This window comes from Hypomesus nipponensis, chromosome 1, assembly GCF_054491055.1.
Source record: "Hypomesus nipponensis isolate SF chromosome 1, ASM5449105v1, whole genome shotgun sequence".
In the NCBI taxonomy this organism is placed as follows: domain Eukaryota; kingdom Metazoa; phylum Chordata; class Actinopteri; order Osmeriformes; family Osmeridae; genus Hypomesus; species Hypomesus nipponensis.
In genome coordinates, this window is record NC_140361.1 from 14,273,515 (window position 1) to 14,295,230 (window position 21,716).

Consider the following 21,716-nt stretch of genomic DNA (forward strand, 5'->3'; position numbering starts at 1 on the left):
ATTGTGATACATAGATGGTAGATAATATAATAATATAACGATAAATTCAAGTTCGACATGGATGGATTAATTGGCTAGACATTAAGTTACAGTTAAAATAAAAGTTTACGTGTGAATTTAAATTGAGTTTGTGTGATGAAGTTGAAACTGTCATTACTCATAAATGTTGATTTTATAGTACCACACAGGATTGAGCAAACTTTTACCAGAGAATCTGCTTTGACCATTCAAGCCAACATCTTGAGTTATCGCTAGAGTACGTGACGTAATCAGTGCGCGACTGTTGTCTGTGTGGTGTGGTGGTTCCTGTTGAAAGATTTGAAAAGCAATTTTGCACCAACCGGGACGTTTAAATTTCTCTCTGTAAGTAGAAATTGCCAGTAATAGTATAGACAAATACATAAACTGAAGTTGTGTTTTTGAAGCTTCAGAAACTGCTTTAGTTTGCCTGCCGATGGAAGTTTGCTAATGCTAGCAAGCTAACCTGCGGCACCTCTGCTTGCTTTCAAACTATTGTTTTAGGCTCATTAAAACATGCTTTTGAAGTAAAACAACTATATGGACATACTATTAATTTATTTGTTTACATTGTATACTGCTTTGTAGAAAAGTTAACTGAGAACTGCTGCCATGCTATCAATCGACATAATTGAATACCTTCTAACGGCACATTTTCTTTATTGTTGATTTACTGGAGGTCAATGTTGTTTTGTGGCAATCAAAATTAGTTACCGAAGTCACATATAAGCACAGTTATGTTCGATTAATTTTGGTTTTAAACCAGACTCCTCTCTCTCTCCTCCCTGTCTCTCCTCCCTGTCCCTCCTTCCTTGTAGCCATGTCAACAGAGGGCCCTGAGAAGGTTGGGGAGGAGGGTGCGGGGGCCGGAGCAGGTCCAGGGGCTGCGGGGACTAGGTTCGACCTGGAAAAGGAGACAGAGCTAAGGTTTGAGGTGGAAGCCGGGGAGCGCGTGCAGCTGGAGCTGCTCACAGGATTGGCTGAGGTTTTTGGGTCAGAACTAAACCGTAACAAGAAATACACTTTTGGACCAGGCTCCAAGATTGCTGTATTCACATGGCAGGGATGCAGTGTGTCACTCTCAGGGAAGACTGAGGTGAGTTGGACTGGTAAAGTAACTATGTGTGTGTGAGAGAGAGACCCATGCACTTTTGTAGTCGTGACCATTTGCACGCCACTGTTCAAATCAAAGTGTAAATAGTAAATATCGATTTGGTTTCCCAGGTGGCTTACGTTTCACGTGACACCCCCATGCTGTTATACCTCAACACACATGCAGCCTTGGAGCAGATGAGAAGACAAGCAGAGAGAGACAACGAGAGGGGGCCGAGGGTGAGTGCTCAACAGTGAGCAGATGGAATTGTAAGATGTGTGTTTTCAGGTCTGTTAGTGCCAGTCACTTTGTGTTCGTGTTGAAATGTGTATTTTGGCTTCATTCCGTGTTCATCCCTCTTTTCTTTTTTTTTCTTTTTTACATCTGTATTGTTAACATTCTACTATCCGCATTACTTTGAGATTTATCAGTGACATTTGCCTGAACTACCCTGGCGTGCGTACAGATCGACGTTGTTTTGAAGTGTCATCACCTGGTGTGTAGGTGATGGTGGTGGGGCCCACAGACGTGGGGAAGTCCACGGTGTGTCGTCTGCTGCTGAGCTACGCTGTGAGACTGGGCAGGAGGCCCACGCTGGTGGAGCTGGACGTGGGGCAGAGCGGGGTGAGGCCAGCACCGAGGACATGCCACATACCAGCTGGAATAAATGAGTTTGAGTCTGAGTTTCCAATGATTCCCGAAGACATTCTGCTTTCGGCGTTTGCCTAAATACACCAAACCCACAACTGTAACAGAAGCAATGACAATGACTGTGCCAACCATATCAATTACACTGACGGAGTCGTGAACGGGACTGGCTTTTTGCTAGCAGTGCACATGATCTTGATGTCGAAAGAGGCAAGCACAGTGTGGGATCAGATGTGGGTTGTCGTCCACTGATGACATCTGGTATGTGTTGCAGGTGTCTGTCCCAGGGACCATGGCAGCACTGTGCATTGAGCGGCCAGCAGATGTAGAGGAGGGCTTCTCAGTCCAGGCTCCCCTGGTCTTCCACTTTGGTTCCACTAGCCCTGGGACCAACATCAAACTCTACAATAAGGTAAGGAGAGAGACACTTAAAGGCACACTATCTTTATGACCCCGGCCATAAAGATAATGCACAACACAAAGTTATTAAAATTGGACACGTTGCTGATTGGTTGATTTGATGATTTCTAAATCGTGATATGCAGTAGAGTACCAAAAGTATGAGACCTTGTTGAATGTTTAATGAGGCAATTGAAGACTGAGAAAGCCAAGCATTCTGTGACATTGCAAGATGCTGTTTGGAACGTTGTGGAATCATGCTGGGCTAACATGGGTCATGAGGGTTCACAAACTTGTGGAGTCCATGTATACTGCCATTCAAGCAAAACGGGGGTAAACCAAATCCCCAAATATTCAAAATTCTTCTATATTTTTGAAGGATTCAACTTTCCTGCAAATTGTTAAGCTGATACTATCAATTGTGTGACTTAAAAAAAAAATACATTTAAAACAAGTGAGAAATACAAGTATCTTGACGAGGTCCCTGCTGGATGTTATTGAAGCATACTGTCTTAATCCATCATTCCATCTTTTCTTCGTTCCATATTCCTTCCCCACCCTGTCAGCTGACGTCGTGTCTGGCCGAGGTGTTCTCTCAGAGGTGTGAGGTGAACCGGAAGGCCAGCGTCGGGGGCTGCATCATCAACACCTGTGGCTGGGTCAAGGGCTCGGGGTACCAGGCCCTGGTCCACTGTGCCTCGGCCTTCGAAGTGGACGTGGTCCTGGTTCTGGACCAGGAGAGGCTCTACAACGAGCTCAAACGCGACCTCCCGCACTTTGTCCGCGTGGTCCTTCTGCCCAAGTCGGGCGGCGTGGTGGAGCGCTCCAAGGAGTGCCGCCGCGAGACCCGGGACGAGAAGATCCGCGAGTACTTCTACGGCTTCCGCGGCGTCTCCTTCTACCCCCACGCCTTCGACGTGCGCTTCTCCGACGTGCGCATCTACAAGATCGGCGCGCCGTCCATCCCGGACTCCTGCCTGCCCCTGGGGATGTCGCAGGACGACACGCAGCTGAAGCTGGTGCCCGTGACGCCGGGTCGCGACCTCACGCACCACGTGCTGAGCGTGAGCTGCGCCGACGACGGGGGGGAGGAGGGGGCCGGGGGGGTGCGGCGGGGCGTGCTGGAGAGCCCGGTGTGCGGCTTCATCGTGGTGACGGCGGTGGACACGCAGGCACAGGTGATGACCGTGTTGTCGCCGGCCCCAAGACCCCTCCCCCGGCACACGCTGCTCATCATGGACATCCGCTTCATTGACCTGAAATAGAGGACGAGGAAAGGTCGGAGAATGGACATCCTTTTGGGCCCTCGGCTCGGTGATTTCAGTGGGAATTGAGATATGGGAAGAAACTGAGTTGAGTTTGGAAGTTAAGGGATGAGGACAATTTGCGTTACTATCCTTGCTTCATTTTAGTAATTGCAGTTTACGGACTTCCTAACAGTTTTCGTCCTAATGTTGTACTCTTAACTGTTATACTCATTCACAGTGTACATTTACTTCATGCACATCTGTTTGAAGAGATTGTATTTGTAAAGAATAAACTTTTTATAAATATTCATCGCTGTTTGATGTACTTAATTGTGTGCACTCAATTATATTTTACCAACACAAGATGCCAACCTGTATGCGAGAAACATGTTTACACCATACATTTGTAAATGATCCTAGTATATTGTATAAACGTCTGACATTGCTAAAGGTCACACTTTGATGCCCAGTAGTAGGCATACATTTACAGTGGAGGTAAAATAAAACACTATCATCCAACAATGAATGACATTGATTTTTATCGCGCTTTTAATGTATTACAAGTGACCTTAAAGATGTGAAAGGTTGACATTTCAATCATCCCCAAGAGAAGTGGACCTACTGCACATCGGCAACGAGGATTCTCGATTCCTGATTGGATGTACGTCCCACCTGAGGGACCGCGGAGCAGTTCCGGGATTCCTACATTGGCCTAGCAAAGTAACTGGCCGAAAACCGAAGCGAAAGACACCTAAACATAAGACTATCGTGAAAGGTAACTGGTTTGCTGTATTTTGTATACATTGTTTTGGTGACATCTGTAGTTCTGTTTCTGTACTTTGATATAAACTGTCAGGTATAGGTACAACACCGGCGGGGTGAAACTAACTTTAGGGGACTGTACTGTATAGCTAGCTTTTGTTCGCTGATTTGTGAGTACTAGCCAGGTTACACAGTCAGCGTCTGATTTGAGCTGGGCCCGGGAAGTTTCACACAAAACGAACTTCTACAGTAAGAGTTATTGCCAAAGGTAGCAGGGAGTAGGTATGTAAACCTGCCATTTTTATTAGTATTTTGTTGACACTGGCAATTAACGTTAAAAAGTTTTTAATCTAGCTAGCCAGCCAGAAAGAACTGTAACTCTACGTGGTTGCTAGCTAACCAACTATCGTTAGCCATACTGCAGTCAAGGACTGACAGTACAGTACTGTCAACATTTCAAATGAAAATGAGCTAGCATTGATACCAGCTTGCTAACGTTAGCAAAGGCTCCACTATGAACTATCTTGATATTTGATACTAGCTTATCAAGTATACTGATTATTGAAGGAGACTTTGTCGTCAGTGTATTGGTGTATAGTGTGTACTAATAGCTTCGAAAGGTTAGCTTGCTAGCTAGTCTCTATTCGAAGATTTTAGGATTATCGTCCATTTAAAATCGGGGGGGATTTAAATTGGAGCATGAAGATGATTAGTCTTCCGTTGCTTACAATGGGTCAGTGCGTTTGTCAAGTGGGGTCCGCACAGACATGTATTCATTCATCAACCTTGTATGACACCGTCTGTGGCTCAAACCCCTCCAGGCTGGCTAACGTTAGCTGGCTATTTAAGATTTGTAAATCTGATAAAATACATCAATGTATTTCAAGATATGTGGAGGCGGTGCTCCACGCCTGCTATGTAAATCGTAAATAAAACACACGTTAGATGTAAGGGGATGTATCGTTTTCCACACCTTTAAACATAGTAACGTGACGAGTAAATTGTTGAAGTACGGGAGGAGGATTTAGGTGTAAATGCATCGGCTTCTACTGAGTACAGTTTGCTGACGGACTGATTTTGCACAGGTAACACAAAGGGGGATTAGTGCGTCATGAGATATGTCTCACAATCCTCTGATCCTGGAAACATACAGGTGTAAACTGCGCATGTTTGTTAGTGTTTTAGAAAGAGAGTGACTTTAAAAGACGGAAACATTGACACAAAAAGAAAAAAGAGAGAGCGTAAATGTTAGTCGTTGTTGTGAAATATAGACGGGGTCAAGATAGAGGTTTCAACACTACCTGCCACTCCCTACACAAACGGCGCTTTGCCAGTCGATGTAAATCATGCAAGATGACTGTTGAAAGAAGAAATACGTTCTTTTCAGACCTGTTTAGATATGGTGATGGCCTCAGAACCAGTGTTTGTTTTCATGTAGTGCCAACAGTCATTGTGCTCCAGTAGTTTGTTTTGGAAGGAGTGTTAGTAATCTAATATCACAATGCTTCATGTGTTTCAGGGACAGGCTGCTGATACAACATCAGAGGGTGAGAGAAGACTTCCGAGAGAGAGAGAGAGAGAGAGAGAGAGAGAGAGAGAGAGAGAGAGAGAGAGAGAAAAAGAGAGAGTGAGAGCAGGCAGTTCTTTCCCATGAAATCTCTCCGGTTTGAGTTGGGCTCCGTTTGATAAGGCACCATGGGAAAAGAGGTGTGCCTGCCGTGGTTCCGGAGATGGGAAGGGTCTCTACACCTGGACTGGACCCAGTGTGGCGATGCCATGGAAACGCTGATCTGGCTTCTGTTTGGGATGAGCTGATTTGACTGCTGAACGCACAGGGGCCACAAGCTTGATCCGATTGGTTCAATGACCCAACATTCATTATTGAAGCCATGGATATGAACAGTTCTTTATACACAGGGAGCTGGATGCTATAAAACCATTTTTGAACTCGCTTTTATAAACGTAACTTTAAGCTTTTTTTTGTTTTTTTTTTTTGGGGGGGGTTTCACGGGGAAGAGCTGCAAGTGGACTTTTACAGAAGCGTCTTTTTGAGTCTCTTTGGAGTCTGCATGGTTTCCCCGTGCTCAGCACACGTTCCCCGGACCTCTCTTCTGTGTACATTGTCCCCTCCACATTGCCCACGCTAACCTCTTCCTGCCACTCTGTGCCTCGATTACTCGCGTTAGAAAGTCGAACCTCATCTCTGTCACTTCCAGTTCTTTTTGGCCTTTTTCTCTCCCACTACCTCCTCGGGGCCTGTTCATCTGGTCATCCCTTTAATTGGACTTTTCTGTGAAAGGAAAGGCGTTTGAACTTCCAGGTTATTGCAGTGTCAAGTTTGGACTCCTAATCCTTTTGAAAGTCGCACATTTAGTTTGGAGGATTCCGGATACAAGGCTAATAGGCAAGGGTGTCTGATGAGAACCAGATAGGTGTGTGTGTGTGTGTGTTTGTGCCCTTGTGTAAGGCTTCTATGCAAAAAGGGTTAGGGTTGCACTACAGTGTGGCGTGGTTACAGCTAGATTAGATGTATTTATTGTTGCACCAAAACCAGTTACTTTAAAGCCATACAGGAATATTTATGAAGTCACAGCTATTTTTGTATCACAGTATTTGTGTTGAGGTGTTTTCTGAAGCTCCATTGATATGATAGAACTAGTATATAGAACTAGTATATATTTACACGCAACAACAACAACATATATTTACATGCAACAATAATATGCATGCAAAGAAAGTATAGATTGTGGTATATATTGGAAGATTGTATAGTATTTCATTGTGATAATAGAGAGGTCTGATAAACCACTAGCCATAGGCTCGTCAGATTGCTGCTTTGTGTGATCAGAATAAGCATACTATTGTTGCCCTTCCTCAATCCCATCATGCCCGCTGTGCCCATGGGCACTTTGGAGGCCATACTCTGACATTAAGAAGTCCCACTACTCGAGTAGCTCTACTCGCTCCTATCTGTCTCCTCTCTCTCTCCTGTCTCTCTCCTATCTCTCGCTCCTATCTGTCTCCTCTCTCTCTCCTGTCTCTCTCCTATCTCTCGCTCCTATCTGTCTCCTCTCTCTCTCCTCTCTCTCTCCTATCTCTCTCCTATCTCTCTCCTATCTCTCTCCTATCTCTCTCCTCTCTCTCTCCTCTCTCTCTCCTATCTCTCTCCTATCTCTCTCTCTCCTCTCTCTCTCCTCTCTCTCCTCTCTCTCTCCTCTCTCTCTCCTCTCTCTCTCCTCTCTCTCTCCTCTCTCTCTCCTCTCTCTCTCCTATCTCTCTCTCTCTCTGTGATGCCGGGGTTCATCAGCGGGGGGGTCGGGGGAGGGTTAGGCCCCGTCTCCTCTCCTCCCCGCCCGTTCCGCCCCAGTCGCTACGTCCCGGTCTCCGCAGCGACCACCTTCCTGGTCGGCTCCACCACACTGTTTTTCTGCTTCGCGTGAGTAACACCCCTTGACGCGCACACACACGCAAGTCAGTTGACACATGCACGAGCAACACACACAGGCGCACACGCGTGCCAACGTGCACTGCCGTAGCCAGCTGACAGGTGTTGTACGGTCTGCTGTAGCCGGTTGTACAGGTGTTCTCCCTCCCTCTCTCCCCGCCAGCTGTCCGTGGCTGTCTGAGTCCCTGTCGTCCGTCATCCCCGTCTACAACGCTGTGGTCTTCCTCTTCACCCTCGCCAACTTCTGCATGGCCACGTTTATGGACCCAGGAGTCTTCCCCAGAGGTAGGTCGAGGCAAGGAGAGAAACCGGAGGAGACGTCATTCATGTGCCCCGCCGTAGATACGGCAGACACCAAATGTCAACGCTCGCGTTCTGGGAAGCCAGAATGAAGGAATGTTGCAACGTTTCGTGCGCGCGCGTCTGTGTTTGCAGCGGAGGAGGACGAGGATAAAGAGGATGATTTCCGCGCTCCCCTCTACAAGACGGTGGAGATCAGAGGGATCCAGGTCAGGATGAAGTGGTGCTCCACCTGTCGCTTCTACAGACCGCCTCGCTGCTCTCACTGCTCTGTCTGCGACAACTGTGTGGAGGTACACACACACACACACACACACCTTCCAGGTCAACGTTCCATCAAGGCTGGGTTAGCAAAACCCCTAAATGTGATGTAGCGAGACACCCTCCTCTCTTGACCTTGGTTTGACCCCCTGCGTGTGGCCCCTTTGACCCCGGCAGGACTTTGACCACCACTGCCCCTGGGTGAACAACTGCATCGGCCGCAGGAACTACCGCCACTTCTTCCTGTTCCTGTTGTCCCTGACGCTGCACATCATGAACGTGTTTGGCTTCGGCCTGGTCTACGTGCTGCACCACCGGCACCAGCTGGACAGCGTGCACGCCGCTGTCACGTATCCTGCACACGCGCTAGCTCACACAGACACTTATTGCACTCACACACACACGTGTACACACACAGACACTTATACACACGCACACGTACACACTTATACTCACTCACTCACTCACTCACTCACCCACACGTACACACTTGTACATCTCTCTCTCTCTGTATCTCTCTCTCTGTATCTCTCTCTCTCTCACTCTCACACACGTATACTCTTTCTCACTCACTTACACTTACACACACACACAGTCACTCACTCACAGAATAGCAACAGTGTGGTTGTACTCCCTGACTCCCAGTGCTTCCAGCATGACAGTCATGTGTGTGGCGGGCCTCTTCTTCATCCCAGTAGCAGGACTAACTGGTTTCCACATCGTGCTGGTAGCACGGGGGCGCACCACCAACGAGCAGGTTCTGTGCTGTCAGGGGATGTGGGATGGAGCCATTGATCTGTGGCCCACGATGACCTAGGTGACCTCTCTCTCTCTCTGCAGGTCACAGGGAAGTTCAGGGGCGGAGTCAACCCCTTCACCAATGGCTGTTCTCGAAACATCTCGTACGTTCTCTGCAGCTCCCAGGCACCCAGGTATTTCTGTCACTCCCCTTCCCAACGTCCTCTACCTCCAACCTTCCGAGCACCACCTGGGTGTGTGTGTGAGTGAGAGAGAGAGAGAGCTTCTTTCCGTGGGTGTGAGCGTGTGCGTGCCTGCCCTGCAACGTGCCCTGTAACCCAAGTGAACCTGGAAACCAGTCAGGCTGATTGGTGTTTTCTTTGTAAAGCTGTGTCAAGTTTCGGCCAGATTTCCGCACGGATATGTTGGGTATCATATCCGTGTTCCTTCCTGTGTGTCTCTCTCTCCCTCTCTCTCTCTCGCTCTCTCTCGCTGTCTCTCGCTGTCTCTCGCTGTCTCTCTTGCTCTCTTTTCTCTCTTTGTATAACTGTGTGTGTGTCAGGTATGTGGGGCGATGGAGGGACCCTCAGGCAGTGGAGGTTACCCCCCCGTTCCTCCGCCCGGCACTCACTGAAGCCCAGCTAGAGGCCAAGGTCCTGGACAATGGCATCCACAACGACCACCACAGCACCCGGGTACATGCCAAACACACGCGCGCACACACCTCTCTCTCTCTCTTTCACACCCCCTCCTCCCCGGTCTAAAAATAGTTTGAACCATGTGTTAGTGTATATTATTCATCTATGTCTCTGTCACCCTCTCACCCCTCTATCTCAGTCTAAAAGCAGTTTGGACCAGATGGAGAGCCAGTCTGCCGACGCAGAACCTCCCCCTCCCCCTAAACCTGAGATGCGCTATGCTGGTCTGCCCCGCGCTGACACTGAGGGTGAGACTCTCTCTACTCTTTCATGCCTTTTCCCCCTCTTTCTTTTCTCTCCCCTGTCTTTCTCTGTTTCTCTTTCTCTGTCTGTCTCTTTCTCTGTCTGTCTGTCTGTCTGTCTCTCTCTCTCTCTCTCTCTCTCTCTCTCTCTCTCTCTGTCTCTGTCTCTCTGTCTCTGTCTCTGTCTCTCTCTCTCTCTCTCTCTCTCTCTCGCACACTCACAAAGTATCTGTGCTGTCAGTACTGGGTGACAGCAGTCTTACGCACACATACCAGGTTAGTAACGGTCTTGTTTATTTTCCTCCTCTCCAGAGAGCAGTTTGTTGACGGAGGCTCCGCCCACTCCCTCTATGTACAAGTACAGACCAGCCTTTGGCAGTCCTGGGAGGAACCACACAGCCCTCACACACCCCAACAAGGTACACAGGTTATCATTATTAATGACCTATTAACTACTTATCTTCCGAGAGACCGGGTAGAAAAGGATCATCACACGCTGTGTATATAGCGGAAAGTTATTGTTCAGACAGTTCCTGAAATGGATCAGATAGTTGTTTGACTTGAACGCACCCTCCCTCCCTCCCTCCCTCCTCCGCCACCTGTACTGCGCTTGGATGAGTCAGGCAGCTCCAGTCTAGTGAGGCCACTGGGAGGCCCCCTCCCTCCCCCTCTCTCTCCCTCCTTGATTTTGTCTCTATCTCCGAGGGCTGTCCCCACTCAGTCGTCTGGTCGATTGTTTGGTCGATATGCTCTTGGTCGGCTAAGATTTGTTTTAGTCCAGCAGCCGTATGGCAGTGTGAGATCTGTTTCCAGTTTGTGTCACCATTGCTAAATTAAAGAAGTGTCCTACAGAAATTGTAGATTAGATTATTCAAGACAAATAAAGCAAGTCTAAAAATATAAAGAAAATTAAAAAGGTGTTACTGTTTTCCCATTTGTTAATCTGCATTTTGTTTAGTTTAGTTTTTTTGCACATGAGCACAATTGTAGCTGTTAGCCTAACTACAAACTCGACCATACTTTGGCTACAGCTACATTGAGTCAGATCGGGGAAATGTTCGTACATTTATGTTTGTCTCGTTGTCAATCTCCCTTCTTACGTATGTATGTCTTTCAGATTATCTCTGTGAGGTAAAACATCCCACAAAATGGTTTGATGAAAAACATTGTGACATTTGTAGAACGAGAAAAAAATGGTTCAAAATTGAGATGAGTCGACTTTCAGAAGTGTTCAGTCGAGCCAAGAAAACCTTAGTCGGTGACAGCCCCACTATCTCCATTGTGGTTAATCCATCCCCCCCCTCCTTCTCTTTTACTTTTAAACTATTCACCCAGGGGCCATTGGAGGAGCCGTAAGTGTCTGTGAGTCCATCTGAGCGTCCCTGTTTGCCTCTGTGCTCGTGCCCCCCCCCCGAAAGTTTCACTGACTGGAATGTTGGTATCGTCACGTGGTAGCTAGGTCGATGTATCTGTCATCAGTGGTATTGCCCTGTTCATGTGAGTTAGTGTGATGGAGTAGCATAGCCCTAGCACCCCCTCCCCCCACCTCTTTCTCTCTCTCTCTCTCTCTCTGAGACTGTACAGCCCTCTGTCTGGTGAGAACTGGAGTCATTGTCGGACAGCTGTTCGTGCCAAGTGATGTCATCAGTTATACAAGTTATACCTCTGTCTCTGTAACGACGTTCTCCCCCCCTCTCCAGCTGATCCGTGGGGACAGCCTGGACTCCCCGTCCATCCTCCAGACGAGCAGGCAGCCCAGCTACCGCTCAGAGCCCAGCAGCCTGGACGGGGGGACGGTGGTGGCGACGGGGGCGCGCAGGGGGGGAGTGGAGAGGGGCGAGGGCCCCGGGGGGCCCAGTGGGCCAGGCGGGGTCTGTGTGGGCGTGTCGGGGTACTCCCTGGCAGGGCGGTCCTACACCTCCTACCCTTCCTCTCTGGTCCTGTCCACGGGGGGCTCGCACTCCTCCAGCCTCCGCTCCGCCCACACGGCGCACAACGCCCTGGGCACCCTCCAATCGGAGGGCACCACCGACACCAGCTACAAGAGCCTGGCCAACCAGACGCCTCGAAACGGCAGCCTGTCCTACGACAGCCTGCTGACGCCGTCGGAGAGCCCCGAATTTGAGTCGGCGGTGCACGAGCTGTCGCCCCAGCAGCCCCGCGGGCCGTTCCCCCCCGGGGCCGCCGCCTCCCCCCCGGGGCCGGGGCCCCTGCAGGGCTACACCTCGCCCTACCTCTCCGCTCAGATCGCCCAGCAGAGGGAGGGCCAGCTGCTCCAGGGCTCCGCCTCCTTCTCCTCCCCCCACAGAGCCTACCTGCGTGCCGTCAGCCCGCTCCACGCCGCCCCCTTTGCCCACGCCGCCCCCCCCGAGGCCCAGAAGCTCCTCCCGCAGGACACCCGGCCCCCCCGCCCCCCCTCCTCCCGCCCCCCGCCCAGGTCGGACCCCCCCTCCTCCTCCCCCCCCCGCTCTCCGGGCCCCCCCGTGTCCCCGCCTCCCCGCGGGCCCTCCCTGGGCAAGTCGGTGTCCTACACCGCGGAGGCGGGGCTCCAGAACAAGGCTCACCCAGTGGGAGGAGGCGGTGCTTTGGGAGGAGGCGGAGTCGGAGGGACGAAGGCTCCACAGTGAGTAGAGATCTGAGCGCCCGCCTGCCACTCTCCCTCCTCTTCCTTCTCCTCTTCCTCCCGTATCCGTGTCAGCCTTCCTCTTCTCCCTGGTCTGATGTGTGAGTCTTCCTTTTCCTTCTCCTTGATTTCTGTGTCGGCCTGTTTCCAGAGTCTGAATCTCTGTTCTAATCCTTTTTTGTGCTTTCTTCCCAAAATGGCCTTCTTCTCTGTTGTTCAGTATCTATTTTGATGCTGCTTTATGAATCGGACCTTCTCACCTCTCTGCTTCGCCGTCTCTCCCTCATTCCCTTCTACATCCTGAACCCCCACCCCATTTCCTGTCCAATCAGATCCACCTCTCGCCCAGGCTTGGCCAATCACAGCACATCCAAACCAGGGGGCGGGGTGAAGAAGGTGACCGGCGTCGGAGGGACCACCTATGAGATATCAGTTTGAGTGACGGACATCCAAACGGGACTATGAGAAGGAGAGGGTTTTCCCACTGGACAAGTTAGAGATGACTCACTGATGGAGAGAGCTCGACATGGCACGAATGTTTCATCACTCACAAACGGACCATAAATGGACAACTTTAATCTCCTATGTCTGCACAGAGGACAGGAGAGAAAGGGCTGTGTAACAAACGTTTGACAGTCATTTTGTCCAGACCTTTTGATACATTTTACGGCTGTCCATTTTTCTCTGGCAGTCTTTCATATTTTATCCAGTAGCAGGGGAGCTGGAACACAGATAATTGGTCTGGAATGGGCCAAACTCTGATCTGCCTCTTTGCCAGCTATAGACTAATAATTATGTCATGGACTTTATCATTAAGACTGGGTACAAAAATGTCTATCGAACTTGCAAAGCGATAAAGAGATATTCTTTTTGGTACAATAATTAGCACACGAAGAAGGAAATATAGTCTTGGAAGGTGACCAATCATGACTGTTGTTGGGTCAGGACTTTCTCTGATATCATCTGGATGGACCAAGTACTGCAGTAGAATCACTAAGAGGCAGTACTCCACTACAATTTATGACTGGGTATAGAAATTATCTTTCAACCCATTTAAGTTTTTTTTGTTTTCTTTTTTTAAAGTGTTTTCTTTCTTTTTTAAGATTGTTTTTTATAAATGTATTAAGGAAATTATAGTCAGAATTGTGGTGAAATGGTCAGATAATGAAGATGATGAATTAATGATAAAAGGGGTGGGCGAATCGAGAACAAGACCTGTTGCTGCTTCGATGGATAGATTCTTCAAACAGTCCAAGATCTTTGCTCAAGTTCTAATCCCCAAAATGAAGCTGACTTCTAAAGGAGAGCTGTAGTGGCAAATGGAGGATGCTGAAATTCAGAATAATCATTTCAGCACAAGCCTTTTTTTGGGGGGGTGGAATGTACACATGCAACGTTTAGGATTGAACCCTTTTATGCAAATTCTCCGTTGGTAGCTTTAATGATTGTTTGCTCTCTTTGTGTCCTGCATTGTCTGTCAATCAAATGCTAGGAACATCCTCTGACGTGGAATGATGGCCAGCCAAATATGTTGAAGTTCTAATGGGCTTATTTATTTTATCAGACAAACTAACATTTTAGTAATGGGCCCAATTCTTAACCAATCACTCATGAGGAATGGTGCAGTAACCTCATACATGTATAGATTCTCATTGAAAAAATGCTCAACTTAAATTATTTACGGAAAGGGACAAAGATGGTCCGCATAAAAAAAAAAAGGTTTTAGACTTTCCTTTAAAATATGGAGCAGAGTCTTTGGTAGACATCTGCCTTGAGGCCATTCAAAGTGAAACTATTTACATTTTGAATTGTCAGTTGTTTTTCAGGTATTTTTAATTTGTTGTCTTTTTTTTTTAAGCAACGAGGAGCAGTTTAGTATTAGATCCTTTTTTTGTTCATTTTAATTTCTCTTCTGCTCTTATGGTACAATTTAATGTTTGGCCCAAAAGCAGGTTTAAGGAGGCACCAACAGAAAGAGGATGGTGTGTGTGTGCGTGCGTCAGGAGTGTGTATCAAGATAGTGTGTTCAAGTTGTTGTTTTGAAATATAGCCCCACAAATGGAGGATGGAACGCCCAAGCTAGCCCAACGTACAGCTGCACACATTTTCATTGGAAAGCTAACGCTTTGAAGCACACATCCCATTACAGTATCAGCCAAGCACGCGGGCGTCTGTAGCATGTCGCGTCACTTTCGTCTCTGGTTTGTGAGACCAGATAGAACAACTAGTGGAATGCACGCCTGGCAGATGTGTATCTGTGTGTGACAACCGTGATGATGATAAAAATGAAAATAAGCATTTATGGCACATGCAGGCCGACCTGAACGAGAGTGGCGTTTCAAATGGGTTTCCCTTCCTATGGTGATGGTCGCCAGTGTTCCACAGTCCAGGTCCAGTAAAGGACCAGCGTATGACGGGGAGCCGCCGCGAATGAAACCAGTTTGACATCCGTGCAAATGACTGTGTAAAAGACATTTCCAAAAATGGCCTTAAGGAGAATTTTTAATGACGTCTTCTCAGAATAAAAAGGTCAACCTGATGGATGTGTGTTGACTTGTTTGACTTGAATTCTATTTGTCCATCACTCATACATGTGATATTATGGGATGTACCCCGGGGAAGTCTTCAATCTGTGATGAAAAAAGGCCATGGAGAACTGACAATGTTTTCTTTTATTAAAATGGAAGGATTGGCTTCACAATTTGGCATTAACCATTGTTATATGAATGTGTACAAAGGATGCAGGTAAGCACTAATAAACACACTAGTGTACTGAAACACTCCAGGTAAATGATGGAAAAAGCAAGTATGTGACAGAAGTCATTACATTTTCAACAGATTTTTTACAAATGTCAAATAGGCAGAATTTTACACAAATAATTTAAGACTTCAAAACTGAAATGTTTACATGTTGCTAACATGTCACTGACTACTCCTTTCTGTTTGCCATGGTTAATATATATATATGAGTTGTACTGTGTTAGAGTTTACAATGGCACTTGACACCATATCTCTACTTTCCTCACTTGTCTTTCTTGCTTTCCGTTGGCTCTTTTGGGTTGGCTGAATCGGCCTGTGGCTCATCGTCGCCCTCCTCAGGCAGAGAGGGGTCCTGCTCCTCTCCCCTCTCCCCCTTACCCTTACCCAGCTTCTTACACTTCTGGAACAGCTCATTCAGGTTGAACTCACGGATGATGTTTTCCTGAGAAAAGGATGTAAATTACGTGTAAACGAGGGAGGACAGTTCTCTCTCACACACAACTTCTCAGAAGCTCTAATAGGGATACAGACTTCATTGAAAGTCCATGACACCGCGCGCCTCTTGTTGTCCACCATTGGGCGTCTCATGACTTCCTGCCCGCCCTGGAGAAGCACCAATGAGGGAAGCTGCCTCGCCAGGGGGGAGGTGCTAACCCTGTACCTGCAAAGAGAGTAAGCCAATAAACCGAGAGGTGAAATGGGATGCTGCTATACAGAGTCTGCAGACGGAGGTGTGAGACATGCACAACATTGGGTTAACACTTCCCGCTTTTACCTCTCCGACACTTCACCATATCGGCCGATGTCCACCTTCCCAAACCGCAGACCCTCACAGTTATACCTGCCCAAGAGAGGATGTGTGAAGACGTTAGGCATGGGCGGCAGCCAGAAGGGGCGCGGACCTGCTGCACTCTCGACAGTCTTACTTCAGGGAGAGGTCGGCAAAGACGGGCGCGAAGGACTGGCACTCGGCGGACCAGTTGGCGTAAAACTCAACGATCCAGGTGATGCGGCTGTCCTTCTGCAGCTCCTCCTGTGTCCAGGGATCAGAGCAGGTTAGATCTGATTACACCAGGTTAAACTCCCTTAGATCACTGGGTCAGCGGATCACCAGAGCATTCATTAATCATTGATCCTCAGCTGTAAACATATACCATGAGTCTACGACTGCTTGGGTGCATTGACTTAACAATGGTATTTACTCCTTTGTAATTTTGCGGTTCTAAAGTAAAAAGGATCAGACCCCGATCCGTAGTGTTGACTGAAGGTGTGATGTAATGTAATCCAAGTTAGTCTACTTCAGATATGATGTAGTTATACTACTACTGATCATTCGCTGTTTTCACTTTACAGTAAGCACTCTTGGACATCACTGTGAATCTACAGGCATCTACTAAAATAACAATGATTAAAATGCTGAGTTTTACTCTGTGTACAAACTACAGGTCAAGACTGAATCAGCAATAGTCCCAGCTGAAATGTATGGTCGGTTAACAGTCACACTCACATCGATGGTCTTGTCACTGAAATACTTGATATACTCTGGACCCATGTAGACCGGGACTTTGCAGGTCATGAGGAAGGCTGTAGTGGTGGAACACAGAAAGGGCCCTGAATGAATTTGCATTCAAATCAACAAAAGTTCTGTTCCTCAAATGTACCTTTCCAGGGGACTTTCTGCTTGAATCCCGTTCAGTCAGAAAAGGTTCTGCTCTTGACTTAACTCCCATCAGAGACAAGGACACATTATATTCTATTGAACTAACTCCTGGAATCCATATCCAGGACTGGATGACAGTGATTACGGTGATGTGGTGACATGATAGTGGTCGCTCACCGACACACAGGGCGAGGTAGAAGATGCCCAGTCGAATGTCCACCCTGAAGAAGAGGATGGCATTGGCCACTTTAGTGAACAGGAACAGATTTCCCAGGTGTTGCTCCAAGGTGACTGGGGAGGTAAGGGGGAGGCAAGGGGGGACATAACATGGGTTGGAAAATGGAGGAAGGGGTGCCAGAATAACATGACAAACGACCTGGAATCTACAGTTGCTCGAACCCGCAACGAGACAACCACATCTCTCTGTGTTTCTTCTCCGAGGAAAAACTTCTTATTCTTTTTGAATAACTTCCATGGTGCATAAAAGTGTGTGTGTGTATTTACTATTTGTGTAAATGTGAACAGACATTCAGTGTGGTATCATGTGTGGGCCACACACACCTCACACCTGACCTCAAACGTGTGTGTGCACTTTACCCACTTGCTCTCCTGTTCTTCATCATAACTATCGCACTGAGGAACATGAGAATCTCCACTTCTCTCTGTAATTAAGGATGGAGATGGTTAAGCTGCAAGTGTAGTCCTCGATTGAACGAATCTATAGTACAACACTGCCTGCCCAGTGCCCCCCAGTACTCACCCAGTCGAAGTTGCACGAATTCCCGTCGTCCCGTTCAGTTGGCAAGTGCTCGCACAGTCCCGGTGCCTTCCGAACTATGGGGAATGCGGCACACATGAGGACTGATGCGATATAATACGGTTTTAGTAGCCATTTGTATATTTGTGGTAAATGGTAAAAGAAAGCACAAACTCCTGTGATTAAGCCCATGTTCCCGCATGCAACTGTGGGTAGGAGAAGGGGAGAAGGGGGGAGGAAAGTGACAGCTGAAGCTCAGAGCGTGAAGGAGCGTGACATCTGACAGAAGACTGCGCTTGCGTGTTAAAACAAATTTACCAACTAGTGGTATGTACCATGTGACTCTCCGTAGCTAGACGTCGTCGACGTTTCGGCGGGTAGTGTAAAATATCAACAAAGTAGCTGAAACATGGAGACAAACGAGGAAGAGCAAATAATTTCCCAGCAGGAAAACACAAAGGATCAAACTAATAACGCGACAGAAGCTGAATCGCAGTCGACGGGTCCAAAGAATGATTCGCAGCTGTTGGGCCGGCCGGAGCCAGAAATGAAAAGGCTACTGCTGTTCAATAAAGTTGTGGAAAAAAGCTTGCAGAAGTTCATATTTGATGCTAGGTATGTACATGCCATGCACACTTTCATAGATTAAGGAGTTGTTGACATAAATGCCAGACGATCAATTATTCAACTACAGAAGCAGACTTGACTTGCTGAATCCTCTCGCTGTGTCAGTTTCCACAGATTTGCACGCACGTTCCATCCATTCTACAAGAAGGACCCTCAGTTGACTGAGAACATTCACAAGCAGTTTATAGAAGATTTGCAGAGAACCATACAGGTAAGTAACTTTAAAGAATGAACATATTTAACTAGTTAATTATTTGGTTCCTGAAATTAGGTTATTTTGCGATGCAGATAGCCAACACACGCAGTCCAATATACCGTAGAACTATGAACTTCAGATCCTTGATCTTCTGCTGCAGGCCTACTTTCACCTTAGGCAACGTCACTTTTGGATAAAAGCGCCAGCTACATGAAGACAATGTAGCAGTTTTCGACACTTACACCCTTATGTGTCATGGAGATATCTATGGATGACTGTCTAACTAACTGTAACTGCCTGTTGGTCAACTTCTTGGCAACTTTACAGGAGGATATCAACAAACTGATTGAAGAGGGAGAGCTGCAGTGTAAGCTGAATGAGTTGGACAAGCTAGAAGAGAAAGCCAAGGACAGCTCGGAACCAGCATGGTCAGTGACGTTCTCCTTGTGCCTTCCCTTGATGTAATTCTCCTTCCGTGTCCAACATTGAGGGTACACGCTGCATACAGAACTCATGTTTTGCTTACATCCCCTCAGGCGTCCCAGTGGAGTTCCTGAGCAGGACCTGTGCAGCTTCGTGATGCCATACTACCTGAAGCAGAAGGCCTTCCTTCAACAAGAGCTGAAGAGGATCCAGAAGGAGAACGCTGGCCTGGCTCAGAGAGTGCAGGCGGGCAGGGAGGGTCTTGCTCAGACAGAGCAGCGCATCACAGCAGCTGTGGATGAGTGGAAGGTGAGAGTGAGAGAGAGATAATACGATTTTGAAGAAAGAAAGATTTGCATGAAAGGATGATTGGATACCGTTAGTAGCCTACATGAGCTCCACTAACATTGACACACGTACGTTTCCCACGTTTGTAATTGTCTGTCTCTCCTTCTAGGCATCTATCAATGAATTTCAGGCACAGGCCTCCTCCTTCTGCCCACCGGATACCTTTGATGTTTGAATGTTCTTTATGATCAAGCATAAAATCACACCATTCTTCTTTTTTTCTCTCTCTAATTTTGACTATTTGTACAGTTATACATTTATGATTTATGTTTGTACATTTTATCCTGAAATAAATGCCATCGTCTAAAAACACAATGATTTTTTTTTGTATCATCACTCTCAATACGCAAATAAATTGTCCTCAAAACGACATTATGTAAACCCCCAAGCAGTTTGAGGACAACTTTTCGCAATAATACGGTAAACTGCAGTAGAAATATGCCACAAAGAAGGGGTTTGGCCTAGACTGAGTGGCTAGGAAGAGTAAAGCGGTTGTTATTGGAAGATCGCAGATACATGTGTACACAACTACTTAAAGCAAGCTTGTTGTAGAAAAATAAGTTTGAGCTATCTAAATGTCTTACACACGGCAGATATGACGGAAATGTATTCAACTCTCTTTGGGCAAAATGAGGCTCAGGGACCTCCCGGCTCGTCAACTCTGGGATTCGGACCAGGAAAGCCACCACCGCCTCTCCCTCAAAATCAAGTCCCCATGGCGGCTCAGATGCCACCCCAGCTCGGGGATGAGGGGCCTACGCTACGAAAACCGGGAGCCATGAACGAACCATTCTATTTACTGCGAGAATTACCGGGTATGTTGGGATTCTCATATCTATATTCTCATAAAATACATATCAGTTGTGAGCTTAAACTGTTAAATGATGCCTTACCTAATATTTAGTTGTGTTAACTGTGCCTCTGTGTTGGGCATACCTCTGTATTAGTAAGCTGTTATTATCGGTTGTAATGGCCGGGGACCGAAACATCACTAATCTTCACCTTGGACACAAAACATTAAAACGTTATTTATATAACTAATTCCATTGGCCGTGAGGAGGCCGACTTGATCATTGTAGACGGTTCCCTGCACTGCCCCATCTTTGGACGTTGTTGACAGACTCGCTCTGTATGTTTTGTAGTGGGCAACGAGCTAACGGGCAACACCAACCTGATCACCCATTACAACTTAGAACACGCCTACAATAAGTTCTGTGGGAAGAAGGTAAAGGAGAAGCTAAGCAACTTCCTTCCAGAGTTACCAGGTGAGAAAAATAAGAAACGCCACGCAACGTTACACCATGCTCATCCTCATACTATTCGACCTACACCGGAGTCGTATCTTATACTCATCTCATTCACTACTTCTTCCACCATCTGTCTGCTCTACCATTTCTCTAGGTATGATTGACTGTCCGGGTACTCAGGATGGGAGTTCACTGAGGTCTCTGATAGAGAAGCCACCGGTGTGTGGGAACTCCTTCAGCCCCCTGACTGGAGCGCTCCTCACTGGCTTCAGACTGCACACCGGGCCGGTAAAGACCCCCCCCCCCCCACACACACACACACACACACAGTCTGCCTGCTTAATGAACTTGACCACTTGCTATTTTAGCAATTTTAATGACGTTTCTAGCTAACATTTATCAACCTTTTCCTGTGTTTGTGTGTTTGTTTTCCAGCTTCCAGAGCAGTACAGACTAATGCACATTCAGCCCCCAAAAAAGAAGAGCAAACACAAGCACAAACACCACCGACCACAGGACCCCATACCACAAGGTATGTCTCTCTCCCCCTCTCTCTCTGTCTCCCCCCCCCCTCTCTCTCTCTCTCTCTCTCTCTCTCTCTCTGTCTCTCTCTCTCTGTCTCAGTCCCTCTCTCTCTCACTGTCTCTCATCAGTCCCACTTATCCTGCAGTCTCTCCTCCTTTCCCCTCTTCACAGAAACCCCATCAGACTCTGACCCCAAGAAGAAAAAGAAAAAGAGGGATGATGACCCGGACCGCAAGAAGAAAAAGAAGGATAAGAAAAAGAAAAAGGTACAGACGACTATCTTGACGATCCCTCAACAAAAAACAGACTGTGTAGCGGGAACAGGAAAACAGATTTGAAATGAAGTTGATGTTTACACTTTTATATATATATATATATATACATACAAAGTTTTGTTTCTGTTGATGACGTCCTGTTGTCCTTCTAATGTGGGTTTCTATTCTCTCTTTCCAGAACCGTCATAGTCCAGATCATCCTGGACTGGCTGGCTCTCAGCCAAACAGCAACAGCCTCAGATAGACTGCTGAGAAGATCAGAAGTGTGTGTGTGTGTGTGTGTGCGCGTCTGTGGGCATGCATGTGCAAGCCAGCTTTGTGTGTGTTGTAGAAGGCACAACTGTGCCTGCGAGAGTAAGCAATGCCATCATGAGACTGTATGCAAATGCGTGTTTGTCAATGAGATATATAAAAGTGTGTGTTT

The 21,716-nt window shown here is 47.3% G+C and overlaps 5 protein-coding genes across 6 annotated transcripts; 4 read left to right on the top strand and 1 right to left on the bottom strand.

The window, feature by feature from the left end:
* Positions 1-110: 110 nt before the first annotated feature.
* Positions 111-3,715, top strand: clp1 (cleavage factor polyribonucleotide kinase subunit 1). Its single transcript, XM_084696285.1, has 6 exons — positions 111-363; positions 837-1,114; positions 1,243-1,350; positions 1,616-1,735; positions 2,034-2,171; positions 2,725-3,715. The coding sequence occupies exons 2-6, from the start codon at positions 839-841 to the stop codon at positions 3,421-3,423; spliced, it is 1,341 nt and encodes a 446-aa protein (XP_084552411.1). The 5' UTR covers positions 111-363; positions 837-838; the 3' UTR covers positions 3,424-3,715.
* A 372-nt stretch (positions 3,716-4,087) lies between these two features.
* zdhhc5b (zDHHC palmitoyltransferase 5b) lies at positions 4,088-15,013 on the top strand. 2 transcript variants are annotated; one of them, XM_084696297.1, is made up of 12 exons: positions 4,088-4,180; positions 5,687-7,603; positions 7,776-7,897; positions 8,048-8,205; positions 8,351-8,523; positions 8,828-8,930; positions 9,014-9,105; positions 9,474-9,606; positions 9,749-9,857; positions 10,164-10,270; positions 11,552-12,474; positions 12,807-15,013. In XM_084696297.1, exons 2-12 carry the CDS (start codon positions 7,458-7,460, stop codon positions 12,910-12,912), a joined length of 2,172 nt encoding a protein of 723 aa, XP_084552423.1. In that variant the 5' UTR covers positions 4,088-4,180; positions 5,687-7,457; the 3' UTR covers positions 12,913-15,013. The 2 variants fall into 2 exon arrangements, with proteins under 2 accessions (XP_084552423.1, XP_084552434.1); XM_084696308.1 differs by lacking the exon at positions 4,088-4,180 and adding an exon at positions 4,331-4,449.
* Positions 15,014-15,128: 115 nt separating this feature from the next.
* On the bottom strand, positions 15,129-17,973 carry tmx2a (thioredoxin-related transmembrane protein 2a). Its single transcript, XM_084696320.1, has 8 exons — positions 17,655-17,973; positions 17,496-17,556; positions 17,072-17,185; positions 16,742-16,818; positions 16,161-16,267; positions 16,010-16,075; positions 15,766-15,895; positions 15,129-15,676 (listed from the first exon to the last, which is right to left on the bottom strand). The coding sequence occupies exons 1-8, from the start codon at positions 17,841-17,843 to the stop codon at positions 15,497-15,499; spliced, it is 924 nt and encodes a 307-aa protein (XP_084552446.1). The 5' UTR covers positions 17,844-17,973; the 3' UTR covers positions 15,129-15,496.
* Positions 17,974-17,979: 6 nt separating this feature from the next.
* pmf1 (polyamine modulated factor 1) lies at positions 17,980-19,560 on the top strand. The gene is made up of 5 exons (XM_084696332.1): positions 17,980-18,266; positions 18,384-18,489; positions 18,802-18,902; positions 19,011-19,206; positions 19,355-19,560. The coding sequence occupies exons 1-5, from the start codon at positions 18,061-18,063 to the stop codon at positions 19,418-19,420; spliced, it is 675 nt and encodes a 224-aa protein (XP_084552458.1). The 5' UTR covers positions 17,980-18,060; the 3' UTR covers positions 19,421-19,560.
* Positions 19,561-19,688: 128 nt separating this feature from the next.
* Positions 19,689-21,678, top strand: med19a (mediator complex subunit 19a). The gene is made up of 6 exons (XM_084696344.1): positions 19,689-20,060; positions 20,388-20,510; positions 20,647-20,780; positions 20,928-21,024; positions 21,189-21,283; positions 21,471-21,678. Exons 1-6 carry the CDS (start codon positions 19,841-19,843, stop codon positions 21,534-21,536), a joined length of 735 nt encoding a protein of 244 aa, XP_084552470.1. The 5' UTR covers positions 19,689-19,840; the 3' UTR covers positions 21,537-21,678.
* Positions 21,679-21,716: the final 38 nt, after the last annotated feature.

Bases quoted from the DNA above. Each gene is read 5' to 3' on its own strand.
- clp1 (XM_084696285.1), top strand. From the start codon at position 839: ATGTCAACAGAGGGCCCTGAGAAGGTTGGGGAGGAGGGTGCGGGGGCC. The intron at 1,351-1,615 runs GTGAGTGCTCAA...CCTGGTGTGTAG, and splicing joins ACAACGAGAGGGGGCCGAGG to GTGATGGTGGTGGGGCCCAC. The intron at 2,172-2,724 runs GTAAGGAGAGAG...CCACCCTGTCAG, and splicing joins ACATCAAACTCTACAATAAG to CTGACGTCGTGTCTGGCCGA.
- med19a (XM_084696344.1), top strand. From the start codon at position 19,841: ATGACGGAAATGTATTCAACTCTCTTTGGGCAAAATGAGGCTCAGGGA. The intron at 20,511-20,646 runs GTGAGAAAAATA...CCATTTCTCTAG, and splicing joins CTTCCTTCCAGAGTTACCAG to GTATGATTGACTGTCCGGGT. The intron at 21,025-21,188 runs GTATGTCTCTCT...CCCTCTTCACAG, and splicing joins ACAGGACCCCATACCACAAG to AAACCCCATCAGACTCTGAC.
- zdhhc5b (XM_084696297.1), top strand. From the start codon at position 7,458: ATGCCGGGGTTCATCAGCGGGGGGGTCGGGGGAGGGTTAGGCCCCGTC. The intron at 8,524-8,827 runs GTATCCTGCACA...CAGTGCTTCCAG, and splicing joins AGCGTGCACGCCGCTGTCAC to CATGACAGTCATGTGTGTGG. The intron at 9,106-9,473 runs GTATTTCTGTCA...TGTGTGTGTCAG, and splicing joins TGCAGCTCCCAGGCACCCAG to GTATGTGGGGCGATGGAGGG.
- pmf1 (XM_084696332.1), top strand. From the start codon at position 18,061: ATGGAGACAAACGAGGAAGAGCAAATAATTTCCCAGCAGGAAAACACA. The intron at 18,490-18,801 runs GTAAGTAACTTT...GCAACTTTACAG, and splicing joins ATTTGCAGAGAACCATACAG to GAGGATATCAACAAACTGAT. The intron at 19,207-19,354 runs GTGAGAGTGAGA...CTCTCCTTCTAG, and splicing joins CAGCTGTGGATGAGTGGAAG to GCATCTATCAATGAATTTCA.
- tmx2a (XM_084696320.1), bottom strand. From the start codon at position 17,843: ATGGGCTTAATCACAGGAGTTTGTGCTTTCTTTTACCATTTACCACAA. The intron at 17,186-17,495 runs GTGGGTAAAGTG...TTACCTCCCCAG, and splicing joins GATGAAGAACAGGAGAGCAA to TCACCTTGGAGCAACACCTG. The intron at 16,268-16,741 runs GTGAGTGTGACT...CCCTGGACACAG, and splicing joins TCAGTGACAAGACCATCGAT to GAGGAGCTGCAGAAGGACAG.